Source organism: Cetorhinus maximus, chromosome 27, assembly GCF_964194155.1.
Source record: "Cetorhinus maximus chromosome 27, sCetMax3.hap1.1, whole genome shotgun sequence".
In the NCBI taxonomy this organism is placed as follows: domain Eukaryota; kingdom Metazoa; phylum Chordata; class Chondrichthyes; order Lamniformes; family Cetorhinidae; genus Cetorhinus; species Cetorhinus maximus.
This window is the reverse complement of record NC_135905.1, coordinates 11,498,167-11,522,291: the sequence shown is the minus strand read 5'-3', so window position 1 is coordinate 11,522,291 and position 24,125 is coordinate 11,498,167. Positions and strand designations below refer to the sequence as shown.

Genomic DNA, 24,125 nt, shown 5'->3' with positions numbered 1-24,125 from the left:
ATTTTCTACATCCGCCCGAGAAGGTAGATGTTTTAACATCTCGTCCAAACGAAAGTGCAGTCCTCCCTCAGTACTGCACTGGAGAGTCAGCCTAGAATATGTGCTCAAGTCTCTGCATTGGACCCCACAGGCTCCTGACTCAGAGTTGAGAGTGTGCTACCAACTGAGCCATGGTTGGCACAGGCATGGGCAATCCTGTGGGTGTGTGATAATCCCAAATTGGAGCTCTGCTGGACTGAGGCCGTGAGCAGAATGTTAAGCTGCTGTGACCATGTTAGAGATGTACCGCAAACCTTGGCTGTGCGGTAACAGAATCCCTGGGCAGAATCGTCCCAGATTTCCACTAAGTGCCGTAGCGGGTGCGAAAAAAGTAATTTTGCCCGCCTGCCGCAATGGCGGGTTTATGTACCAGTGCAGCTTTGCCCACTTCGCTGCATACTGTGCTGTCAGCTCAGACACAGCCATTCTCCTCACCCGCACTGCAAGGCTGCGCTGTTAGCTCAAACCGTGAGGGATACTGGTCCAAACCTTAATGAAGACATTGCAAGGGGTTGTGAGCACCTCCAGCAGTGACTGTGCCATGGCCCCTTTCACAAGGGGATTCTACAACTTGCCCAGTCAGCCAATTGCTCTGTTGCCCTAAAATGCATTCATGCTATTGCATTACCTGAGTGGGCAGAAAGGCTTCAGAGGCCCAGCTCCAGACATGTCAATGGAGCTGTTGCTGGACAGTCCCAGCTGAGGAAGAATGCCCACTTTTGAAAAGCTTCCCTCAGCCCCGGCCCTTTCCCCAAACCCACCCCTGGCATGTGCTTGTGTATTTCCTTCAGTCTGTGCTACCTTGCACCCCACCCCCCACCACAACCCCCAACCCTGGCCTCACCGGCCCTGGAGCCCTCCCTCCGGCACCAGCCGGGAAAAAGCAACTTGCCTGTGTCCCCCCCGTGAATGTGCAGCGTCTCTTCGCCGATGTCGTATGGATGATGCTCATGAGCGCTGCGCAAGGTTGTGCGAACTCCGAGCCCCCCTCGATGTTCAGGTCGCCAGGTGCACACCTTTTAAAGGCAGTCGTGAAGCACGCCGTTCTGAAGTCAGACCGACGTGGGCAGTAAATTTGACATGGGGGGGGTGGGGGGGGGTGGGGGGGGTGGGGTGGGGGTGGATTATCCAGCGAGCAGGCTAAAGTATTGAAGTTGGGTTCTCGATGTGCGGAGGTGGGAAACCCGGCCTGCCATTGACGGGCAGAGCGGACGATCGCAAACTGGTTTCGCGACAGCCTCCTCGCCATATTGTCCGCCCATGCCCGCCATGCCGCCAACGAGACTGGACGGTTCCCCCCACTCACCCTGCAGCAGGCATGTGACACGTGCTGCTACACTATGTATCGTGCTGTATCAATACCAGCCAGTTACGCAGTCTCCCTTTCACACTTGGGAAGCAAAGAGCAGCTGTGAGTTATGTTAGCTACAATGGCTTCACATGTAAACTACATACTTAATACCTTTGTGACACAACGCGGGGTTTGGATGTGAATTGTTTCACTCTATCTCTGTGCTGGATAAACTACTTTGCGTTTGATTTGCCAGACACTTCTCACTGAAGTCTGACTTGTTTAAAGGGGATGATGTCTTCATGTGAAGCTTACTCTTACGCTGCAGGTATCAACATCATGGGACACAGCTCACACTTGTTATCCTTTCAAAAGTCAAGCAGAGGCATTTCTTATTGGCAGAACCTGTCATTTTATGCCGGAACAGGATTGATCCTGACGCTCCCGAATCTTCACATTCCCAAAAAAACCCATCCTATGAACCCCTGTAAGATAAGGAGCAGCCAAAAGAAGCTGTTCTAATTTAATTAACAATTTGAAGAAAGATCTCTAATGTTATTCTGTTAAAATTACGTTCAATATTCCTGAGGCAAAAAAAGTGAGGCCGACTGACATAAACAACATTTCCTACCGTGTGCATTGATAAATGGAACATCATCCCCAGCAATGCTGCTGTCTGAGATGCAATTGAGCAAGACGCATTAGACCAGCTGCCCGTGTATATACTCTGTCAAACACTTGTGTCTAACTAGGCCCAACTGCGTTTAGGATAAGAGGTGAGAAATACATATTGTCAGGGAACCTGTTAAGGCAGGAGAAGTGAGCTTGTTTGAGGAGAAGTGTCCCCTTTGCTCATCCCATGTCCGGCCGACTAAAACCTCCAGCGAGTGCCCTTCACTTTCTGCACATTATTTCAATTTTTGCTACAAATTGGAGTTGGGGTTCACCCAGCGCTATAACTGGATAATGTGAAGGAAAGAAAAACGCACCCCTGGGCTTCCGTGTCCCCCACATCCGCCTTCCACTTTCATTTCACTCGGGAGCCCTGCGCAACGTAACACCAAAGGGTGCATCGCCGGAAAACAGATGTGATGGCGTAGGCCTTCCTGTGTGGTCAGACCAGCTGAGTGACAGACGACTCACTCGATTATTCCATGTCTCTTTGTCAGGTGGTGCGGCTGGTGCTGGAGAGAGGACAGCAGGCAACAGCTGGGAGTCCCAGTTACGAAGGCCAACAGGGACCCATTCTCACTGACAGTAGGCACAGGAAACAAGATGAATATCCTGATGATTCCATGGGAACAACCTTGTCCATCGTACCCAAGGACTACAGCTTCATGACAGATGGTAGGTACTGATTCTAAGAGCACCAAGTTAGTGCGGCTCTCTTCTTGTGGGCCAATTTATAACCTATCTCCATGGCAACAGAAGGAAAGATTTTTGAGGGAGCGTTAAAACTGAATACAACTTTTGCCATCAGTGTTTACTATTAATTTGTAGAAAAATTTCCTCTCGGTCAAACCCTAACAAAAGAGACAAGGCCGTCAATTTTGCTTCTGGAAGGTTTTTTTTAAATGCTCATCACATATTCTGAATAACTGCAATAACATGTGTAAAAAACGGAAATACTCGATTAATGTAATTATCAAGCTGATGTTTTCCTGCTATTCCCTGTTTTAGGCGGCCCTGGCTAAATTGATGGGATGTGAGGGTCGCTGGAAAAGGCCCAGCGTTTATTGCCTGTCCGCAATTGCCCTTGTCAAAGGGTGATGACGGCGAGCTGCCTTCTTGAACAGAGCTTGCTCGGCAATTTCAGAGGGCGTTTAAGAGTCAGCCACATTGCTGTGGGTCTGGAGTCACGTGTAGGCCAGGCCAGGTGAGGGCGGCAGATTTCCTCCCCTAAAGGACATTAGTGAGCCACTTGGGTTTTTACAACATGGTCACCATTGCTGATGCTTGCTTTTTATTTCGGGTTTCTTTGATCAATCAAACTCAGCTGCCATGGTAGGATTTGACCGAATGTCCCTGGAGCATTCATCCAGCCCTTTGATGTACTAGTCCTTCAACAACCTCTCTGTTACCATAGCTCTACCGCATACATCAGAGTTACAGCAGAGAGGGACTTTGTGATATGCCATAAACTATGAAGGTGAAAAGACTTAGATTGTTATCAGGGGCAGGATTGTCCCCCCACCGTCAGGGACGAAGTTGAATTGCGGGTGTGCACAGGCACGCTTCTGATCGGCGCCCCCAATCGGGGGCGTGGTTCTATTTTACATGGGCAGGCCATTTAAGGCCCGCCCAGCGTGATGTCTGCATAGAAGCACTGTGCGTTCCCTGTGTGGTTGGGGGAGGAATCTCAAAATCGAGAGCGCGCTTTTTCGCGCATGCGCACGATAGGACGCACTCATCTCTCTGAGGCTAAGTGCAGCCTCAGGGAGATCGGCTGTAAATGTAAAAAAGCTAGCAATAGAATAATAAAATATCCCTAATGTGTCCCCTCTGTGACACTGTCACATGAGTTGGGACATGTCCATAATTTTTACAAAAACTTTCTTAACATTTTTTTAAACCTACATGAAGCCTCATCCCGCCCATGGATGAGGTTTTAATGCTTTTTCTAATTCCCGACGGGGCTCCTGGCCTGTTCGCCAACCTTAAGGTTGGACGGGTAGGTCCACTAATTAATTTAATGACTCTGTTAATGGCCTCAATTGGCCATTGACAGGTCGGCGGGCGCACAGCTGATTTTGCTGCGCCCCCGCCTACCGGAAAATTTAACTGGGGCGCGGTGACGTCGGGAGTTCCGCCTAACATCATCCCCGCGTCACTTTACACGTCGGCGAGTGGGCCCCGCCCCCCAGCTCGCCAATGGGAAAATCCAGCCCCAGGACTTGCGAGATTCTGTGAAAGCTGACAACACATGGGAAACTTGGGCTGTTGTCTTTTAAATGTCTTTTTCTCCTTCGTGGACCATTTGCTGTTGCATCGTAGGGAAGGGGTAAGAAATTGAAGGACGCATCGAAACCTTGATGTTTACAGTGTGGTGGTGGGGTGGCAGTGGTGGAGTTGAAAAGGGTTGCAGGACCTGTTAAGGCTGAGATCGGATGAGCCTTATCATTCCTTGGACCTGTTTTCCTAGCCAGCAGCTGACCACACGAATAGCCTGGCTGGCCAATGTCAGGGAATAGAGGGCGTAACTGGGGACATTTGGGGACAGTTCCCCCTCACCCAGACACAGCAGGAGATTGATTAGCCAATTGTGGCAAGGTGGGGGGTCAGAGTGGGGGGAGAGAGGACATCAGAACTGAAGAGGTTGTGGTCGATGATCGGGTGGGTTAGGGGAAGAGCGGGCAGAACAATGCTGCTTCTCTTAGCCCACAAGGAGTGCTGTAAAAGACGTTATGGAGCCAGGAGACCCCACCTCCCTTACACTACTGCATTTCCCGGCCCTTGGCAAACACACGCAGCAGAAATACATCTTAAACTGGGCACCCAATTTCACTGTGGGAGCATTGTCAACATCTCACCGCTTGTCATGTGTCACTACATGTCCTGAAAGGAGACTTCTTGGCCTTCACTCTAACCAACAAGTAACAGGAAATGGGGCAAATGGCTTTGCCAGGGTAACAGAGCTCCCTGATGCGGGATGCAATCAACTGCCTGGCTCTGTGAGCACCACATGTTCATGGGGTGATATACTGGAACCGCAAGGGTTACCACTCCCTGACTGTGCAAATGGCGTGCGATCATGCTCAGAGCATCACGTTGGTGTGTGCCCACTATCCCAGCAGCAGCAGCCACGGCACTTTCATCCTGCACCAGTTCATGCCCTATTTGAGGCACCATGATGCACCTGAGGCTGGCTGGTTGGTGGCAAGAGTTACCCACTCCAGACCTGTCACTTGAACCCCTTTAACCACCCAATCACAGGTGGTCAGCACACATACTACAGGATCCACACTGCCGTCAGGAATGTTGTGGAGCAAACCAATGGGGTTCTGCTGTAATGGTCCCGCTGCCTGGACCGCTCGGGGAGACCCCTCTTGTACTTGCCAGAGTGTGTCTCCAAATTCCTGGTGGTCTGCTGTGTCCTCCACAACCTCACTCTCAGGGGAACAAATCCCCTTGCCACCAGGTCTTTGGCAGCATCTTGAGAGGAGGAAGGAGAGAGGCCCTTTCACTCTGACAGCAGCTAGACAAACCCCAGTTGCCCTATAAGTTCATAAGCACATCACCGCTGCTCCACATTTCCCCACCTTCCCACCCCTCTGCCACTGGCCAGAACAGCCTCCTCTTGGCCAAGATCCTGAAATAAAAGTCAGAAAAAAACTCCACAACAACTTTACCCAACAACGCTTCCAATAATACATACAAAACGGAACTATTTACCCTTGCACAATCCCTTCCTTCCCATCTTGTCTTTGCCTGTCCTAGTGCTCCTGTGCGTTGCTAGTGGAGGGCAACTGACTTTCACTGGGGGAGACTGCAGGTGGCCTTGCAGGGTAACCTCGAGCAGCTCTGGGCGTGTGGGACCCAGCTTGGGTCTGCATTACCTTAGCACGTGTGCAGCAGCAGTCTGGGCTGGCTGGCTAATAAGCCACAGTGAGGACACTGGGCAGAGTGGCAGTGGTGGGAGCGTGAATGTTGTCATCCTGAGAGCGGGCAGCAGCTTCTGGCGCAGTGAAGCTACTGCCATTCTCCTGGGATGATGCCTCGGCAATCCTCGTAACCCGCCGGAGCACAGATTGCTGGTCGGCTCTGAGAACGTTCGCAACCCTTTGAGTACTGCCTTCCGCAGCCGGGATGCCAGCAGTCTGGGTCTGCGTGGCAAAGAGCTGGGCATGCCTGGTGACATGGGGGTGGGCGAGCTGCCATGCACACACCTGGGCCCCTGCATTACATGCTGCTGACCGGTTGCAGGCTGCAATCGTTGAGATGAGCAGTTTGCGTGCTGTCTGCATCATCTCCACTGGGGGAAATGGGGTAATCGCACATCACCAATCCTTCGCCTCCTAACCGGCCAAATCGATTCTTTAACCCATCGAATCCAAAAGCATGGAAGTTATGCTTAAAAACCACCAGTTAGGCCTCAGCTGGAGTATTGTGTTCAGTTCTAGGCACTGCACTTTGGGAAGGCTGCCTAGGCCTTGGAAAGGGTGCGGAAGAGATTTATTCGAAGAAAATGAGGGATGGGGGGTGCCTTTCACTTCTGTGGAAAGATTTAAAAAGCTGGAGTCATTCCCCTTAGAGTAGAGAAGATTAAAATCAGATTTGGTGGAGGTTTGTCTCAAAACCATGAACAGGTTTGATTGAGTAAATAAGGAGAAACTGTTTCCAGTGACAGAAGGGTCAGTGACCAGAGGACACAGGTTTAAGGCAGAAGAACCAGAGGGTGACATGAGGAAATGTTTTTTTTTTTACCCAGTGAGTTGTGATTTGAAATGCTCTGCCTGAATGGGTGGTGGGAGCAGATTCAAAGGGAATTGGATAAATACTTGAAGGGGAAGAAATACAGGGCTGTGGGGAAAGAGCAGGAGAGTGGGATTAATTGGATAGCTCTAGTCACAAGGCAAGATGTGCTAAAATGCTTCCTCTGTGCTGTATCATTCTATAATGCAGTGGTTCTCCATGATGTAACCAACTTCCTACTGGACACAAACACTGGAATAAGAAGCTATCTGAAGCCAGCACCATCGAAACATTGATACACAGTGAGGCTGTTGGGAAATGTTATATTACAAGATGCAATGTGAAATTCCAGATTAAAAGAGTGGCTGGGGCTACATCCAAGATTGTTTCTACTGCACCTTATTATTAATAAGTTTATTTCCTTTTGAGCAGTTGGCTGACAGTCTCTCTCTACCATTTGGGACTCATGGCTTCAACTGAGCTCAGACATTTTTGAGAGTTGGGAATCTCTATTGATTCACCCTATTGGAATCCTTTGCCATTGGCCCCAGATCATTACAGGCATATTGGCAAAAAAAAGCATTTTAAAGTCTAAATGTGCGCTCCCGGCCTGAACTAATGACATTTTCCAATGTTGCTCGTCTTTATTACCACTGCGGTTATTTAATTACAGTGCAACTGTGGAAATGGAGCGTCCCCATGTGATGCCAAATGTTTCCTTTATCCAATCACTTCATTAACTAAACACAATGAACATTATTTTTTATATTTATTCTCGGAATGTGGGGAACACTGGAAAGGCAACATTTCTTGCCCATTCCTAGGAGCCCTGAGGGCTTTAGGCTTCAACCACATAGAATTGGAGTCCCATGTAAGCCCAATCCGATAGGGATGACAGATTTTTGTCCCCAAAGACTAGTAGTGAACCAGGTGAGTTTTTCACAACTGAACAGCATTCATGGGAATTTTTTTCTAGTGCCAACCCACAAATGAACACATTTATTAAATACAATTTTACAATTTGCAATGGTGGGAATTGAACACTTGACTCCTGAGTTCCTGATCCATCTCTATAACTATCCGCAACTATACCCATTCAGTGTGTGTACCAACATCCATTTGTAGTGAAGTATTCTGGAGCAGACCATTAATCCCAAACCTTAAATATGAACTTGTGTGTGTGTGTTTGTGGTTTGTGTGTGTGGTGCCACCTCCTCGCCTGAATTTCTTCTCTGTCCTCAAGGAGTGGGTGAAATTGTAGGTCACTTGGACTAAAAATAATGGTCCTTATCTGTTAGAGGTTCACAAAATCAGCACTTAGCATAAAGAGGGGCGGGGAGGTCATAGTATTTGCTTGACGATGTATTAATGAACTTTTGCTTCTCTTTAAGCTCTTGCATTTGACAGAAGGAGCCTTTCTTACATACCCGCTGCTCATGTGTCTCATGCCACCATTCCAGGTGGTGACCCAAGAGGGCATAAAGACTAAGACTGGCATCACAGACCCAGTCTCATGCTTGTTGATTCATTGACCTGAATCTGCACTCTAAGCTTTCAGACAAGAACTCTCTTTGGATCTGACTGCTTTAAGGATATTGTACATCATACAAAAAGCACACAGATGAAATGAAAGAAATGAAAATCTAGCTTCTGAAATGGTTTCTATTTAAGCCCCTTAAACTGTTGATAATCACCACACAATTTAACACTAACATAAATTAATGAGTCCTGCAAAGGCAAGACGTCTGCTTAGATCAATGCCTTTTATAACTATCAGATGGATACATGATTACACAGAATAATTAATATACCCCAGAAATAGACCACTCTGGCAATAACACTTCCGTGAATTCAATTATAACCTGAAATCCTGAATAAATTAATACATGGGGGATCATTCTTTCAACTCTTATCACCCAACTAGTTTCAAAGAGCTGGGTGTCAAGGACCAACATATTGTCATTTTCTTTGAGCTTAATAATAAATGGCAATAATGTAATAATTATACTCAACAAAGAAACTATAAATCTAAATGATTTATGATCTGATTAAAATTGTATTTTCTGTGCCCCTATGTGTAAGAACCTTTCTACACTTTAATTTCCCCACTATTCATATGTGTATAATACAATTGAAAGTGGAGTTGGTCCTAATATATGGCACTTGTCCTGGTTATTATCTTTAGAGCCATAGAACAGATTGGAGTATGATGAATGGAAGAAAGGATTCTCCATTATCATTTTATTAGAGTACAAGAGCCCATTATATTGCAATAAGCATTACCCTTTTTAATGGTTACTACATCCCCTAAATTTCATATCTCAAAACTTACCAGAAATGCATCAAGTCGTTGTTAAGATTATGCATTTCACGTAATGTTCCATTTACCACCCCACTCTATAACTACATCTGTACAGAAGGTAGCACTAATAAACAAAACATTACAGGGCACGCAAGAAACCACTACTTTGTGAGTACAATTGTGGAAATACGATTGAAGATGCCACAATTTGGACTGACTGGGATCAGCTGATCTCTTTCAGCCTTTAGCCTCACTCCACCATATCTCTGTAATCTCCTCCAGACATACAACCCACTGAAAACTCGGCATTCCTCCAACTTAAGTCTCTTGTGCCCGCCCACACACCCACTCCTCTTTAGCCATTGTCCGTGTAGCTGTCTAGACCATGAGCTTTGAAATTCACACCCTAAATGTGCAAGGTTACGGGGATAAGGCAGGGGAGTGGGACTAGGTAGAATGCTCTTTCAGAGAGCCAGTACAGACTCGATGAGCCGAATGGCCTCCTTCTGCACTGTAACAATTCTGTGATTCTGTGAAACCTCTCTTTCCCTCCACCTCTCTGTCCTCCTTTAAGACACCTCTTCCCAGCTCTCTCTTGGACCAAGCTTTTGGTCACTTGTCCTTTGGCACAGTGCCATTCTTCATCTAATTGCGCCTCTGTGATGTGCCTTGGGATATTTTACTACATTAGAGGTGATATATAAATGCAAATTATTGTTGCCCCATGATAAACATGGAGGAGCAATATTTTCTGGTTAGAATGTGGGAGGTTAAAGGCAAAGATCTTGTTGTCCCACCGGAAGCTGTGCTTGAAGGGGGTGTACATCAGATAAGCGCTGATTCTCCAACCCACGCTCCCTGAGTGAGACTCCCCACCTGGAGCATAGCATTTCTGAATTGAGCCAGTGATAGCAAATTAAGTGAGGATGTGTTGGAACAATTTGTAATGCTGTGCAGTACAGGCCCACTTGCTGAGGCGTAATAAATTGTTCCTGGGCTTTTACCTATCATTCGTGTTTTGGTTCACTAAACATGAAGGCTGTCAAAAGCAAATTTGTGGATCGGGATTGTTACAAACACACAGTACCAAAATGGCTTAAGTCACATTGACGCGGAATGTCTGGTTACTTGCATGTGAAGTCATTGTGATGAGAATGGGGTCAGGCCATTCTCCCTCCTAAGACGGCCGGGACTTTCTGGCCCTGCCATGGTGGGGGAGGTTCGGTGGCACCGGAAACTCCCAGCCTTGTTGACGTAGATGGTGCCCACTTCAGCTTGGTAACTGCAAGCCAAGTGTGGGTTCAATTTGTAAAGTTACAAATAAAAATGTGAGTAGAAGCTCGGGAGGAGGCGCACGATTTGTTCGGGTCTCAGACTAACCCCGAGAGACCGTAATTTCAACTCAGGCAGACACATTGTCCTGATACTCGTCTCTTTTTTTTTGGTGAATAACTGGATCCAATAACTTGCCTGGCATTCTTGTAGACAACCTGACCTCATTTTGAGCTGGCAGCCTCACTAGGCCAAAGTATGATTTTTATATTAAGAATAAAATAAGACAGACATTTTCAATTTGTAAAATGTTCCAAGCGCTAGAACCAATCACTTCAAATCTTTTATGTCCGGTCTGTGTGGATTATTTCACTTCACATTATTATTGTATGAAAAGCATACTATTATTGGAAGGATGCAAGAAAAAGTAGAAATGCAGCAGACTATTAAAAAAAACAATAAAGTGAGGAAGAAAGTCATGCAAGGTGAAAAGGGGGAATAAAAAAAATAATGGTTGCAAAGAATGTCCAAGCTAGCAGCAAATTTTTATAATAAATATATTAAGGGAAAGAAAATGGAATGGGGAACATGGGGTCATTAAAGAAGAACAATAATAATCAGTAATAGCAGGGTCAGGGAGAGAAATCATGGGCCCTAGTGCCTCTCCTCTTTCCGGGCCCCTTATTCCTCTCCCCACACTCCCCTTCAATCATGCATGATATTTTACCCCCTTTTCAAGATTCACCAATCCCAGAAAGGTCCTAATAAGATGATAATGCCCGTTGTTAGCATCTGGTTACAAATATTGCCCAATATATATATGCAGCATGACTCATTAATATTAAGAGCAGCTATGATATCATGCAGTGTTTGTTTGTGTGTGCCCTAGAAGTGATCCCACCATGACTATTAAACAAACCAGAGAGTACAAACTTTAATTTAACAGCATCGTGCAATATTGTTAATGTGACAGGAAAATATCCCATTCTTTATTTTTAACACTGTGCAGACCATAACACTGATTTCAGTGACTGTCTCAGCCTCATTTACATGTTCTGCACATTGCACCATAGGGACATGGTGATTGCAAATTCATATTTAGGGAAAAGATTCAATACTTGCAACCTAGATAAACTGCACAAGGTCTTTTCCATTCTGTAGAAGAATTAAAAGACTTTCTCCTGTCTGGGTATATGATATTATTCAATATAATTATTTCATAGAAGAGGTGTAATTGGGTTCTATTTTATCAGTAATCTCACAGGGTGGAAAGATCAAATGACTCTCGAGCAACAAAATGGAATGATTGAATAACATAGGTCTTCACTGTCAGTGAGAAGCATTAGAACCCTCAGGCATCTCTGTGTGACACAACTTTTAAGAGGCCAGGGACAAAGACTGAATGTTTCACAATTGTATCTGCATTTCCTCGATCAGCAAGTCTGAAGACTGCTGATTGCTGCTTCTCACTACATATATTATCAATATCTACTATGCAACACAACTTTATCAGGATATTTCATTCCTTAAAAACTCAAAAAAGTACCAAGATAGTGTGATATAATAGGTAAGTAGACAAAAGGACAAGATTCAAGTCAATGGAAAAGACTCTTGAGAACCATGTCCTGTGTAAAACAGGTTACTGAATCACTATGAGCCCATTACACACTCCTGCCCTGGAAATTTCAACACCAAAAACCTGCTCACAGTAAACTTTCATTAGCAACAAAATAAACAGATTCAGCCATAATTTCACCCTCTGCTCACAAGATAATTATGGATGATAAAGGCCACTTAGCCCAGCTCATCTCATGCATCCAGAATGACATGCAAACATACGTATCAGGAGCAGAAGTAAACCATTCGGGCCCCAAGCCTGTTTTGCCATTTGACAACATGGCCTACATTATACCGGTGACTACAACTCAAAAGCATTTAATTGGCTATAAAATAACTTGAGACATTGTGAAAGATGCTGTATAAATTCTTTCATTACACCTGCATGCAGTAGGCAGATTGACTGTAACATTGGTAAAATTAGAGGCCCAATGCAGATTCTCTAGGGATAATTAATCACAGAGCAATCAACTGATGTTAGCAAAGGGGCTACAAAGAAATCACTACATTTACAACTCTGTAGCTAATACAACCTTACCATTCTGACTTCTCTGGCACCAACCCCACATTACACCATCAATGGCCCTTTTACATTAATGACACTAATGACAGGATTTGTTAATCAGACATCTACCAGCAGCTTAGGAAAAATGTAGATTGAATTATTGATCTGAATTTCTCAGAGAAGAAAGAGACATGGTGCAAAAATTCAGTGCAGTCTTAACTCAATAACTGAATTGTTTCCCCTTTCCCCAGAAGCTGTCAAGCAAATTGTGTTGTACACTGTTAATTGACAGCCTAAAATGGAAGAATGTAAATAATAAATAAGAACTTCCAGCAGCAAAAAAACGTGTGACAGCAATATCCTGAGAAAAATCATTTCTAGAAGCACTTAAGGCATAGGATTGGGTTTTTATAAAGGCCCCTAATGGTAAAAGCCCTTTAAGCTGTTTTGCTGTGATTTCAGTGGATGGTTTTTGCCAAAGTTACAATGGATAGTCAAAATTCTTTCCCCCACCCTGCCAGAGAAATTTTAGTCCCACAGTGTGACCACCTTCTGCTAGATTTTAAACAGGATAGTGCAGAGTTGGGTGAGCCTAGAATGGAGTAGAGATTTGTAAAACCTAAAGTGACAAAATGAGATTTCATTCCCAAGGCTTTGCAAGAGTAATAACATGGGTGATAATGAGTCAACGGTTTTTGCATCCCTCCTGGTTTTTAATATTTATTTTGATGAGGCCCAAGATTCTCAAACCTCTGTTATACCTAACACAATTTGTTAACAGAATTGTGCCCACTTTAAGGCTTAATGAAAATGTAGTCTGCTAGTTATATGCTGGTTTAAATTCAAAAGAGAATTTGGAGAAGTGTGCAGTGTTAGTGTTTAATTTTGTGGTACTAAAACCTTATAAGGGACACCCCTACCCCACGAGCTCAGTCGCTCCGCTGCTGCTGCTGACCTTGGGGCAGTTTTGTGGTTTTCTGGTGGACTTTTTGTGATAGAGCCGGCATATCAATGCACCGAGATCAACACTGGTAGGATCACCATGGAGACCTTGGTCCAGGCTGTGGCTTCTGCACTGCTGCACAGGCTCAACTCCATCACTGATGCCATAGTTGGCCTCCAACAGTGTGTACGCGAGAGGGGTGCCGGGCAGCTCGATCTCACTCCAGCTATCCCTGCTCTTCAAGGAGTCAGCCTGGGGCCCTCAGGCACCCATAGGGAGGAGGATCAGCAGGTGCACACTCCGGACCCATCCATCCAGGTCCGGCCCATCCGACTCCCCTCTTCCTGTGACCTCAGCAGCTCCAGCTTCACAGGCCGAGGAGGGTACCATTGCCACGCAGCAGGACCCCGAAAGCAGGCCGGGACCCTCCAAGTCTTGGCCCCCCAGAGGACGCCCACCAAGGTCATCACAGACAGGGTGCAGCAGTCAGCAGGCTGCCTCCACCTCCACTGTGGCTGTCCGTGGAGCACTGAGGCGTAGCGGCAGGGTTAGGAAAGTTAAGAAGATTTAGCTGCACAGCCTGGGCACGGGTGTTAATCACTTGTTTATACTGTTCACTATTGTCAATAAACTCCCAAGAATGTCTCCCTGCCTGTGGGTCCTTGTTCTGATGAGCAGTGTTCTTGTCACTCAGATGTGAAACCTTTCTGCACAAGATAAAGGCAGGTGTCTCAGTCCAGGGCCTCTTCCCCTTGCTCTGTGCAGCCTTCAGGCCACAGTGGTGGTCCAGCCTCACACTCCCTGGAAACAGGTGCTGTGCTGGTCATTGCTGCCAGAATGTAGTGGGCAGGTGACAGAGTTCTCTCATTCTCTCTGTGTGCTCTCAGCACCTATAAGGTGGGGCTGGCCCCATCTCTTCAGCATCTGTGACCAGTGACACTGTGCTCCTAAAGGGCTCAGGTGCTGAAGGTGAACAAAGGATCAGATGCTTTTAAAGTTTCATGGCTGCGTCTCTATGATATGACCCTGATCACAGAGCACAAGTGAGCTGCCCTCAGCCGGACAGGAGTCAGACATTCTCAGAAGCTGTGTGAAGGTCTATGGAGTGTCCTCACTGCATGTCATCATCGTCCTCCTGAAATCGAACAACTATTCGGGCCTCCACTGTGTCCCAATGACAGCAGCATTATCACAGAGGGTATGTGCGCTGCCATCAGCCAGACTGGAGTCAAACATTCACATGTGTAATGTGAGGATCCATGGTGTCTCCTCACTGCATGTTATCATCATCCTCCACAAATCTAGCAGCTATGAGGGCCTCCCGAGCGCCTGCCTCGTCTGGCTAGTGCAAGGACCTCATCCCAGTCATCGTCGCCTTCAGGGACCTTCTCACCCTCATGCCCATCTGCGTCCTCCTCATCAGAGGAGACCTCCAGCTCCTCCATCTCCTCCTCAGCCAGCTCCTCTCCCCGTTGCAGTGCCAGGTTGTAAAGGGAGCAGCAGACGATGACGATGATGTGTGACACCCTCTGTGGACTGTATTGCAGGGCTCCACCAGACCGGGCCAGGCACCAGAACCTGATTTCCAGCATCCCGATGGCCTGATCCATCAAGTTACTTCAGGAATCTGTGGCCGACGGAGAATGTAGGAGTTGTGGACACTCCCTGAAAACTATGCCCAGACCTGCAGGATGCGTTTGTGGTGGTCGCACACCAGCTGCACGTTCAGTGAACAGAATCCCTTGCGATTGACATAGTTGACCCTTTGTTGCAATGGAGATCTGAGCGTCATGCGAGTGCAGTCAATGAACCCGAGATCTGGGCAAATCCCAGCGCTCTTGCATCCTGGCTGCCCTGGTCTCAGGAGATATTCACAATGTTTTGTGCCCTTGAAGATGGCATACGTGACCTCATGGATGCATTTGTGAGTGGAGGCTTGTGAGATTCCACAGAGGTCACATGTGGAGCCCTGAGAGGAGCCGCTGGTGTAGAAACTGAGCGCCGCAGTCACTTTCACGGCCACTGGCAGTGGATGCCCTCCATGTCCCCGTGGTGCCAAATCCTGCGGTAGCTGGCAGAGGTGACTGACCACTTACCTAGGCATGTACAGTCTTTGGTGACACTGGTTCTCAGCCATCTGCAGGAATGAAACACGGCGTCTCTAGACCCTGGGTCTAGCTGGGCACCGACCAGAGACTGTTCGCTGTGGCTCTTCAGCAGTGTGTGCGGGAGCCCCAGCCACCTCTACTTCCAGAGGGTGCTGCTCCTCCCTCTGCCCAGCCAGGCACCTTAGTCACTCTCTTCTCCGTCGTCTTTGCTCCCTGTAAGCCACAAGACATTCAGCTATGTCACCAGTCTCCATGGTCCTGAAGTTGTACTCCTGCAGGATGAAAGACAGAGACGTGTGGGTTAGCATGGGTGCATGAGGAACCTGCCTTAGTTAGGTCTGATGCATTAGGTCCCTTAATGTATTCCAGAGAGTGCTGGCCATCACTTGGATGGCCAGAGTTTAGTGCGCTGCATGGCTGCCCGAAACCCCACCACCTCCGCCCCAGTTCACCTGACCAATTAGCAGCAGCTTTGCCCATTGGACTGCAGGCTGTGTTCTCAGCTCAGGCACAGACATTCTCCTAATGTACACTGCAAGGCTGCACTGTTAGCTTGAACCATGGGGGAGACTGGTCCAAACCGGGATGATGATATTGTAAGGGTCTGTGAGCACCTCCGCCAGTGACTGCTCCATGGCCAGTGTTAGTGAGGAGATTGTACAATGTGCCCAGTCATCCACCTGTTCCACAGCCCACTAAAAAGCTCATTACCCTGTGCCCGAGGGGTGAAAAGCTCTGGAGCATTTGGTGGCACTTTCATGCCTCTGTGTTGCTCGAGTGGGCAGAGAAGCTAGAGGCCCGACTCCAATCACATCAATGTGGCTGCGTCTGAACTGTCTCAGCTGCAGAGGAATGGTCACTTCATACAAGGTTTCCCTAATGTGTGGCCGCTTCCCCCATTCACTGCCCCCCCACCCCCACCCTGCACTTGCTTGTGCGCTACCTTTAACCGCAGGGCAGCTCTTGCCCCCCCACCCCCAACACGTCTCAACCTTGAAGTCCAACAGGCGACCCGGGTGAGCACTCTGTAACATTACTGTGCACTCACCTCCGAGTCCCCCTCAAAGTGCAGCCCGCCAAGCGCACGCCTCTTATACGCTGTTGTGGAACACGTCAGCATGACAGACGATCCAGCGGGGGAGGGGGTGGTGGGGTGGGGTAGGGTGGACGATTCTGGCGGGCTGAGCTTATCACGAAACGCTGACGTTCCCGATGAGAGTCCCGACGTCCGAGGGTGGGAAACGCGGTCCCCGCCATCAGCGAGCAGAGCGGACGATCGCAAACCGGTTTCACGATGTCACAAAACCGATTTCTGGCCTCCTCGCCATATTGTCCGCCCGCGCCACCGAACATGCCCGACACCAGCGGGCAGGGAAAATCTCGGCCTGTGAAACTGACCTGAAAAGACAACCAATCGGAACGGACAGCCTGACAGTTCTGATTTTTTTTTTTGAAAGCCAGTCTTTCAGGTCTGAAGGGTGACGAGGACTCTGTTTAAAACGCCAAACCCAGGCCACCACCTCCCACCCCAGCCCTTAGGTCCCAGTCTTTGTCAGCATCAGCAGCTCCCCCTCCCGGGCCCTGATAATAAGGAAGTAGACACACTAAGCGAGTACTTATATCCAGTTTCACAAGAGAACAAAATACCAGAGGTACGGGAGAACCGGAAGTAAGTCAAGGGGATGAATTCAGTGGACTTAATAAAATTTTCTTAACAGAATTAAGAAAACAGTGAGACTTAAGAGAGAGCAATTTCCAGGACCTGATGGTTTCTAAACAGGGTATTGACAGAAATAAATGAGGAAATTGCAGGTGCATTAGTCATAATACCCCAAAGCTGTCTGGATTCAGCAATGGTACGTTTGCATGGCAAAATTGCAAACATCACTCCATTATTTAAGAAGGGAGGAAGAGACAAAGCAGCTAATTACAGACCTGTAAGTCCAACATCAGTTGTGAGGAAGTTACTGGGATCTATCTTCAGGAACGGAAGGACTGAGCAATTGGACAAGTACGAGCTGGTCAAGGGGAGTCAACATGGGTTTGCTGGTCATGTTTGAGTAAGCTAGTTGATTTTATTTTAAAATAAAAACAGAAAATGCTGGAAAAACTCAGCAGGTCTGGAAGCCTCTGTGGAGAGAGAAACAGAGTTAACGTTTCGAGTCCATGTGACTCTGAATTTTGTTTATATTTCGGATTTTATTATTGCTTTGAATTTTTTTTGAGGTTACTAGCATGGAGGGTTGGGGAGTATCTGTGGATGTAGGCTATGTGGGCACCCAGGAGGCATTTGACAAGCTTCTATGTGAATGCACAATGAAAATGCACAAAATTGGAGATAATCTTACGGTTATGGGTTGGTAATTGTGGGAGTCAGAGCTAGAGAAACATTTCCTGATGTGTCAAGTAGTGTTCCCCAAACATCTATAATGGGGCTTCAGTTTTACATGTTAATGGAAATGGATGAAAGAATTGAGAATTGTATCTTCAAGTTTGAAAATGACACTTGTAAGATCTTGTTTCTAGTTCAGTAGGTCTTATGGAGAGGTTCTGAGTCTTATACAGTTTCACAGTAAGTGTTCATTAACCACTCATAACTATGTACATATATACAGTATAACGTCCAAGCCAGGAGCTGTCTCCATGCTTTCCTCTACACGTCTCTGTCCCCTACAGGTCTGCCCTCTAGACTCGGGTCATGTCTTCCTTTACATCACAGTGTGGGTGGTACTGTACCCAGTGCCGTATTAACACTTTCTATGCCAGACCCTTTTACCACAACACTAAGTGAGTTGTGTCGAGAGGAACACAAAGTTAGGAAGTGACATGGGCAGATGAAGTGAGTGGGCGAGACTGTGACACAGAGTTTAATATTGGGAAGAGCAAGGTCAGCCATTTTGGATCAGAGAAAGAAGAATTGGAATATTTTTGTAATGGCAAAAGACTAGAAACTGTGAATGAATAAATGATTTAGGTATCTACGTATATAAATCGCCAAAAATTAGTGCACAGGTACAGAAAGTATTCAAAGATGCGAATGGGCCATTTGCCTTTGAAGAGGGCTGGAATCCAAAGGAGAAAAGGCTATGCTTCAGTTGTTTTATCAGACCCCACCTGGAGCACTGTAATCAGTTTTAAATACCAAACCAAAAGTGTATAATTGAAATTCATCAGAATCAAACTGGGGCTGAGAGGGTTAAATTACAAGGACATGTTACACCTCTTCCTGCAAGTATCCTGGTCTCACTTGAGATGTGTTTCTTTTTACATACAATTTAGGCACCCAATACATTTTACACACTGAGCTTACATTTTCTATCCCGAAATAGAATAATCATATTAAAAGATACTGCTGTTAATAATTAGCATGGCTGTAAGAGTTTGGAATTAAATTATATGCAACTTGAAATTGTATTACCCATAAAACCTACTGGCAATACACAATATTTTGTGTGTCCTTTTTTTCACTTTTTCCCTCCTCTTTTCAATACCTTTGTGGTCTGTCAGGGAGTGCAGCAGGCAATATGCATCAATGCCACTTTTTGGAAAGTGAGAACAATCTGATTGCAACTGCCCTTCAACTTTTCATCCTTCCCTGTAACATTCTTGCCTGCAATGGGTACCTCCGACCATAGGCCCAATTAAAACATTCAGACCCCGCCTGGAGTACTGTAATCAGTTTTAGATACCAAGCCAAAAGGTGTATAATTGAGATTCACCAGAATCAAACAGGGGCTGAGAGGGTTGAATTACGAGGACATGTTATACCTCTCCCTGGTCTCACTTGAGACATCAAGTTTCCCAAGGTCTGGGAAGTCTGGGTGCCCACTGTAAAACATGCCAGCCTCATTAAAAGACTTAAGTAACCAACCCACCTCCTGGGACCAGATTTGCTGTGCCCTGCCCTTTGCCACACCTCCATAAATCCCAGAGTGGGTCGGTGTCAGAGTTTGAAGATCTTAACGTTTGACCCGAGCCCAACCCACCTACTGTTGGGAGCTACAATTCAGCTCATTGATTGGGTAGACGGTGTGGGCTTGGGGGCAGGGGGGGGTGGTGGGAGTTGTGTTCTTGGAAGATTTTGAAGGTTTGTGAATAATTTCGATGTTGGGGAGAAAAACATTCTAACTAAAGGAAAACATGCCACCTTTACACTTCTATTAATGGCAAACAACATCCTTACCAGGTAACACGTTCGAGGTGAAGGTGAAGAAGAACTCTGCAGGCTTGGGATTCAGTTTCCTGCAGATGTATCCAACGGACAACGACCCCGGAGGGAGTTTGGTGAGAATAAAGAGATTGTTTCCAGGACAACCAGCAGAGGAGACCGGCCAGATTGAAGTTGGGGATGTCATTCTAGCGGTCAATCGAGTACCAGTGAAAGGACTATCCTATCAGGTGAGTGGTTCACCAGAGGCAGGTCCCTTGTGAAACTGCTGAATGAAATGAATAATTCCTTTCGATACCAGGGAAGTAAAGCAAATTTCAATCAACAGCGTTCACAGGGGCTCCTCCAATTCAATATGTGTTGAATGTGAAAGGTTAAGTTTTAGAGTCTGTGCGGATGAGATCTAGGTATGCACTAAATTGACAAAGCTTGATTTTTTACTCGTGGACATTTTTTTTCAAAATTGGCCCTGCTGCTCAATGTTAACATGGCTGACATATCGGAGTGGCATTGTAACATTGAGGAAAAAGATTATTCGATTGTGTCAATTATCATTCCTGCCTGTTTTCCTTACATTATGCCCCAAATTCTGCAACTTTGACGTGTACTTACTGTCCTGGCTCACAGGCTGAAGAGGTTCATCCGTGGTCGATGCGAAATGCTATTTTGTTAGCGGCCTTCAAGGATGTGTCTGGGCATGCCACCTGCTGGAGCTAGCCTCCAAATTTCCATCCCTTTGGGCAGAGTTTGGGATCCCGACACTAGGACTAAATGGAGGCCGGCATGCGCCAACAGCAAGAGCAGCTCATGCAGTATTCCCAGAGGCGGCCTCCCAATTGGCCACATTCCTGTCTTGCTTAAGGGCGGTTGGTGGGCCCCCAATGCTGCAGGCCCATTCGTGAAGGCCAGCAGCTCCAGAAGCTCGGCAGTAAGGTGTAGCATTAAATAAATAATTCAGAGAGCGTGGGAGGGGAAACCCTTCTGGCTAGATCATTGAGGCTACAGGAAGAGCCTTTCGGATCGGCAGCCCACTCTTCGGGGGGATGGAGTCTTTGGCTCCAGTGGCCCCCCTGGGCTACCACAGGCAGAGGAGACCACTCTGACTCTGGCTAACTGTTGGTGACCCTGCAAAATCACCCCTAATTGGAACCCTAATAATGGTGGTTTGCTGCCCACCTCTGCACGCCCCTGCGAAAGCTCCCTGATGGTGGAATGCATTGGGAAGCTGTCCTGACTTGGTTCCTCCTATTTTTCTGCTTCCCCCACCTTTCCCCCACCCTCCCCGCCACCTTCTCCCCCCTCCCCCCTACCTTTCCCCCACCCTCCCCCCCACCTTCTCCCCCCTCACCCCTCCCCCCAACCTTTCCCCCCCCCCCCCCCCCCAAACATCTCCAAGCCTGCCACCACAGGGCTGGGAGAATTCAGCCCTTTCTCTCTATGCTAATGTTTCTCCTTGAGAGAGGATACAACTGAAATTGGGAACTCATGGGGATATTAAGCTCTGTTTTCCCTCGATTGCCATTTTTGAAGTGCACAGAGGTCAACTTGCCATTCTATCCCTCTCGCCTACCCCCTGTCCTGCCCAGTATCACAAAATAATTACCAACGCTAATGGCCATTTGGCCCGTCTTTTCCATCCAGAAAGAGCCTACATTCCCCTATTGCAGCATCCAATAGTTTGCCATGTCTCCAACATGCTCACTATTCGGAGTCAGAATGGAGTAAAAAATGAAACAGCTAATACAACCCAATCTGTATTGCCAATTTCTGCAATACATACCCTCTACTGCATTTGTGATTATTGGAAGATTTGCCAGTTTGCAGCTACAGCTTTCCTCCAGCATTTTATATAAATCTTTGTGTTAGTCTAACTTCTCCATATAACACTCATTTTGTAGCAGATAAAAAACATTACCAGCATACAAACTCTCACAGCTTTACTTTAGTAACTTATGAAGGAATCAACTAGCATTGTATTCACAATGCATAGACATTATGCCGATATACAGTCTTTGTTTTTCACTTAAGTTCAATCTCATACTGTCATGAATGGCTAGTCCCTTTAATATCTAGCTAAGGATAACTTGGATCGGATCTTGGGCTGTGTAATCAGAGAAATAGGGCACCGGTCTCAGGAATTGATTTGGACTTTGTGCAAAGCGTTGTTTTCTTTCTGCAGTTCTGACCACCATACCATAATGTCCAGGTTTTGGAAAGACTGCAGCAAAAAGCTACTATGCTGAAGATTAGTGACCACCAGAGCTTTAGGAAGAAGCTTTAGAAGTTGGGAATGTTTACAGAGAAGGCTGAGGCAATATTCTTGAAGCATTCGGGTCCTAAGGGGCAATCAATATGCTTAAAATTGTCGCTTAAAATAACAGGGCACAACCTCACACCCAGAAGAGGAAAGGGGAAAGGCCAATTTTGTAAGGTGACTAATTGAACACCACATTCACATAGTGTGAGAAGGCAATAAATCAGGTGAACAGGATGCTCGATTATCTTGCCACATCAGTGGCTTGGCCAGAAGACAATGTGAAGCTGTACATTGGTCTGGTCAAGCCACAGCTGGAACACTGTGGACAGTTCTGGACATTGTTACCCAAGAGAGCTGCTCAAGTCCTAGAGGAGGAAATGTGAGGATGAGTCCTGGTTAGGGCAGAGTTATGAGGAATGACGGGATCTGCTGCGTATCCTCAAAAAGTATCTTCTAGGCAGAATTTAACAGGGCACTTAGGAACCGGTTGGGAGGTGGTAAAATGGCAAGGGAAAGCAGTGTAGTGGGGGATGGGGTTTGCTTCACAATGCCATGGAACTCTACCAGTGGTGGAAAAGATGGAGGACGGCCTTGCCTTCCAAAGGCCAGCCGAGGCCCATAAGTGGCCAATTAAGGGCCTCTTCTCACCACCGCTGGCGTTTTACTTGTGGCAGGTGGGCCCTCTGACGCACGGGGAGACTGCCAGGTGAAAACTGGTGGCCTCCCTGCAGCCTCAGGGTTGGGGCTGGCCTTCCTAATTGGCCCACAGAGCAGCACTCTCCCCCACCCCCCACCCACCGACACCCGCCAGAGACATTGACCACTCTCTCAGTGGTGACAACCACCCCATCCTCACCAACCACCCACCACCCCTCTCACCTGGGGCCTGCTTGACTTGGTTCCAACAACCCCGACGCCACTTATCTTCTTCCAAGGGTGGTGTTAAGGTTTCTCCCCCAGACTGGGTGCAGTCCCAGCAGCGGCCATCGCTTCCAGTGGCACAGCTAGACAGATTTAGAAATTAGAACTGCACAAGCTATTAAACATGGATCCTTTATTACCTCCCATTCTCTTCCTACTGGACTGCCTCTGCTGGTACATGTGTATATGGTAGCCTCAAGAGGACAAAATTCACAATGCAATTTTCAATTCGCTCCATTGAGTCCCAGATTTCAGGGTGTGGGGAAGTACTTTCTGAAATCATCCCTGAACAACCTAGGTCTAATTTTAAGGTTTTGGCCCTCTTGTTCTGGACTCTCCCATTGGAGAAATAGTCTCTCTCTATCGACCCTATCAAATCATTTAATCACCTTAAACATCCTAGTTAAAACATTCCTTAATCTTCTCTATTCAAGGGAATGTGAGCTTAGTCTATGCAACCTAGCTTCATAATTTAACCCTTTTAACCCTGGCGTTATTCTGGTGGGTCTGCACTGTACCCCTCTAAGACTAATATATCCTTTCTCAGTTGTGGTGCCCAGAACTGAATGCAATACTCCAGAAGGGTTCTAATCAGAGCTCTGTACAGCTGTATGTTATGACGTGGCAGATGATGTGTGCCAGGTGGACCAAATCCACAAGGAAAACTTGGTTGTGCTATCACAACGGTTTTGCAATTTGTATTTATTACGAAATGTGTGCACTGAATTCAGAAGTAATAAGCCTACCAAGACCTTCAGAGATTTTAATGATTAAATTAAAATATTTATTAACAAAAATAAAAGATTTCAAGCACATACATAAGACTACAGTTACTTACTACTATAACAAATCCTAAAATTCTGAATTGACCGGCCTGCAGTTACACCCCTTTTAAGGCAATGGTCCAAAATAGATTTTAGATTTAAAACAGAACCAGCAAGTTAACAGTATACCCACTTGACAGTGGAATTCCAAATGGCTTTTCCCCAACTCCAGTTTCGTTATATAGCAGATTTATGCACAAATGGCTGGAGGCTTCATTAAGGCTATTTCACACACTCCTGTTAGATCTTACATGGCCTTCTCCCACATAACCTTTCATTCTCCTTTAAATATGTTTCTCTCTTTTTAGTATGTAAATTCTATTGTTCCATATGCCTTTGAAACTGTACCTTCCTCACAATATAAAACTTTCATGTTAGCAATATTGTCAGTAACCTTTGGGAAAAATAAACACACTCCTTTGCCTTGCTTATCTGGCTAATTGTAAACAGACTAAGATCCCTTTGA

The 24,125-nt window shown here is 46.6% G+C and overlaps 2 protein-coding genes across 5 annotated transcripts in view; one reads left to right on the top strand and one right to left on the bottom strand.

Annotated features, from left to right (window-relative positions):
- Window positions 1-24,125, top strand: part of ptpn20 (protein tyrosine phosphatase non-receptor type 20) — a 336,983-nt gene that overhangs the window by 188,400 nt on the left and 124,458 nt on the right. For all 4 annotated transcript variants that reach the window (XM_078530719.1, XM_078530716.1, XM_078530715.1 and 1 more), the window contains 2 exons: window positions 2,500-2,677; window positions 19,676-19,887. In XM_078530719.1, the coding sequence (XP_078386845.1) occupies window positions 2,500-2,677; window positions 19,676-19,887 (390 nt within the window). The remainder of the gene's footprint in view (window positions 1-2,499; window positions 2,678-19,675; window positions 19,888-24,125) is intronic.
- The window catches only part of mapk8a (mitogen-activated protein kinase 8a), a 485,513-nt gene that overhangs the window by 336,932 nt on the left and 124,456 nt on the right, over window positions 1-24,125 (bottom strand). The window lies entirely within an intron of this gene.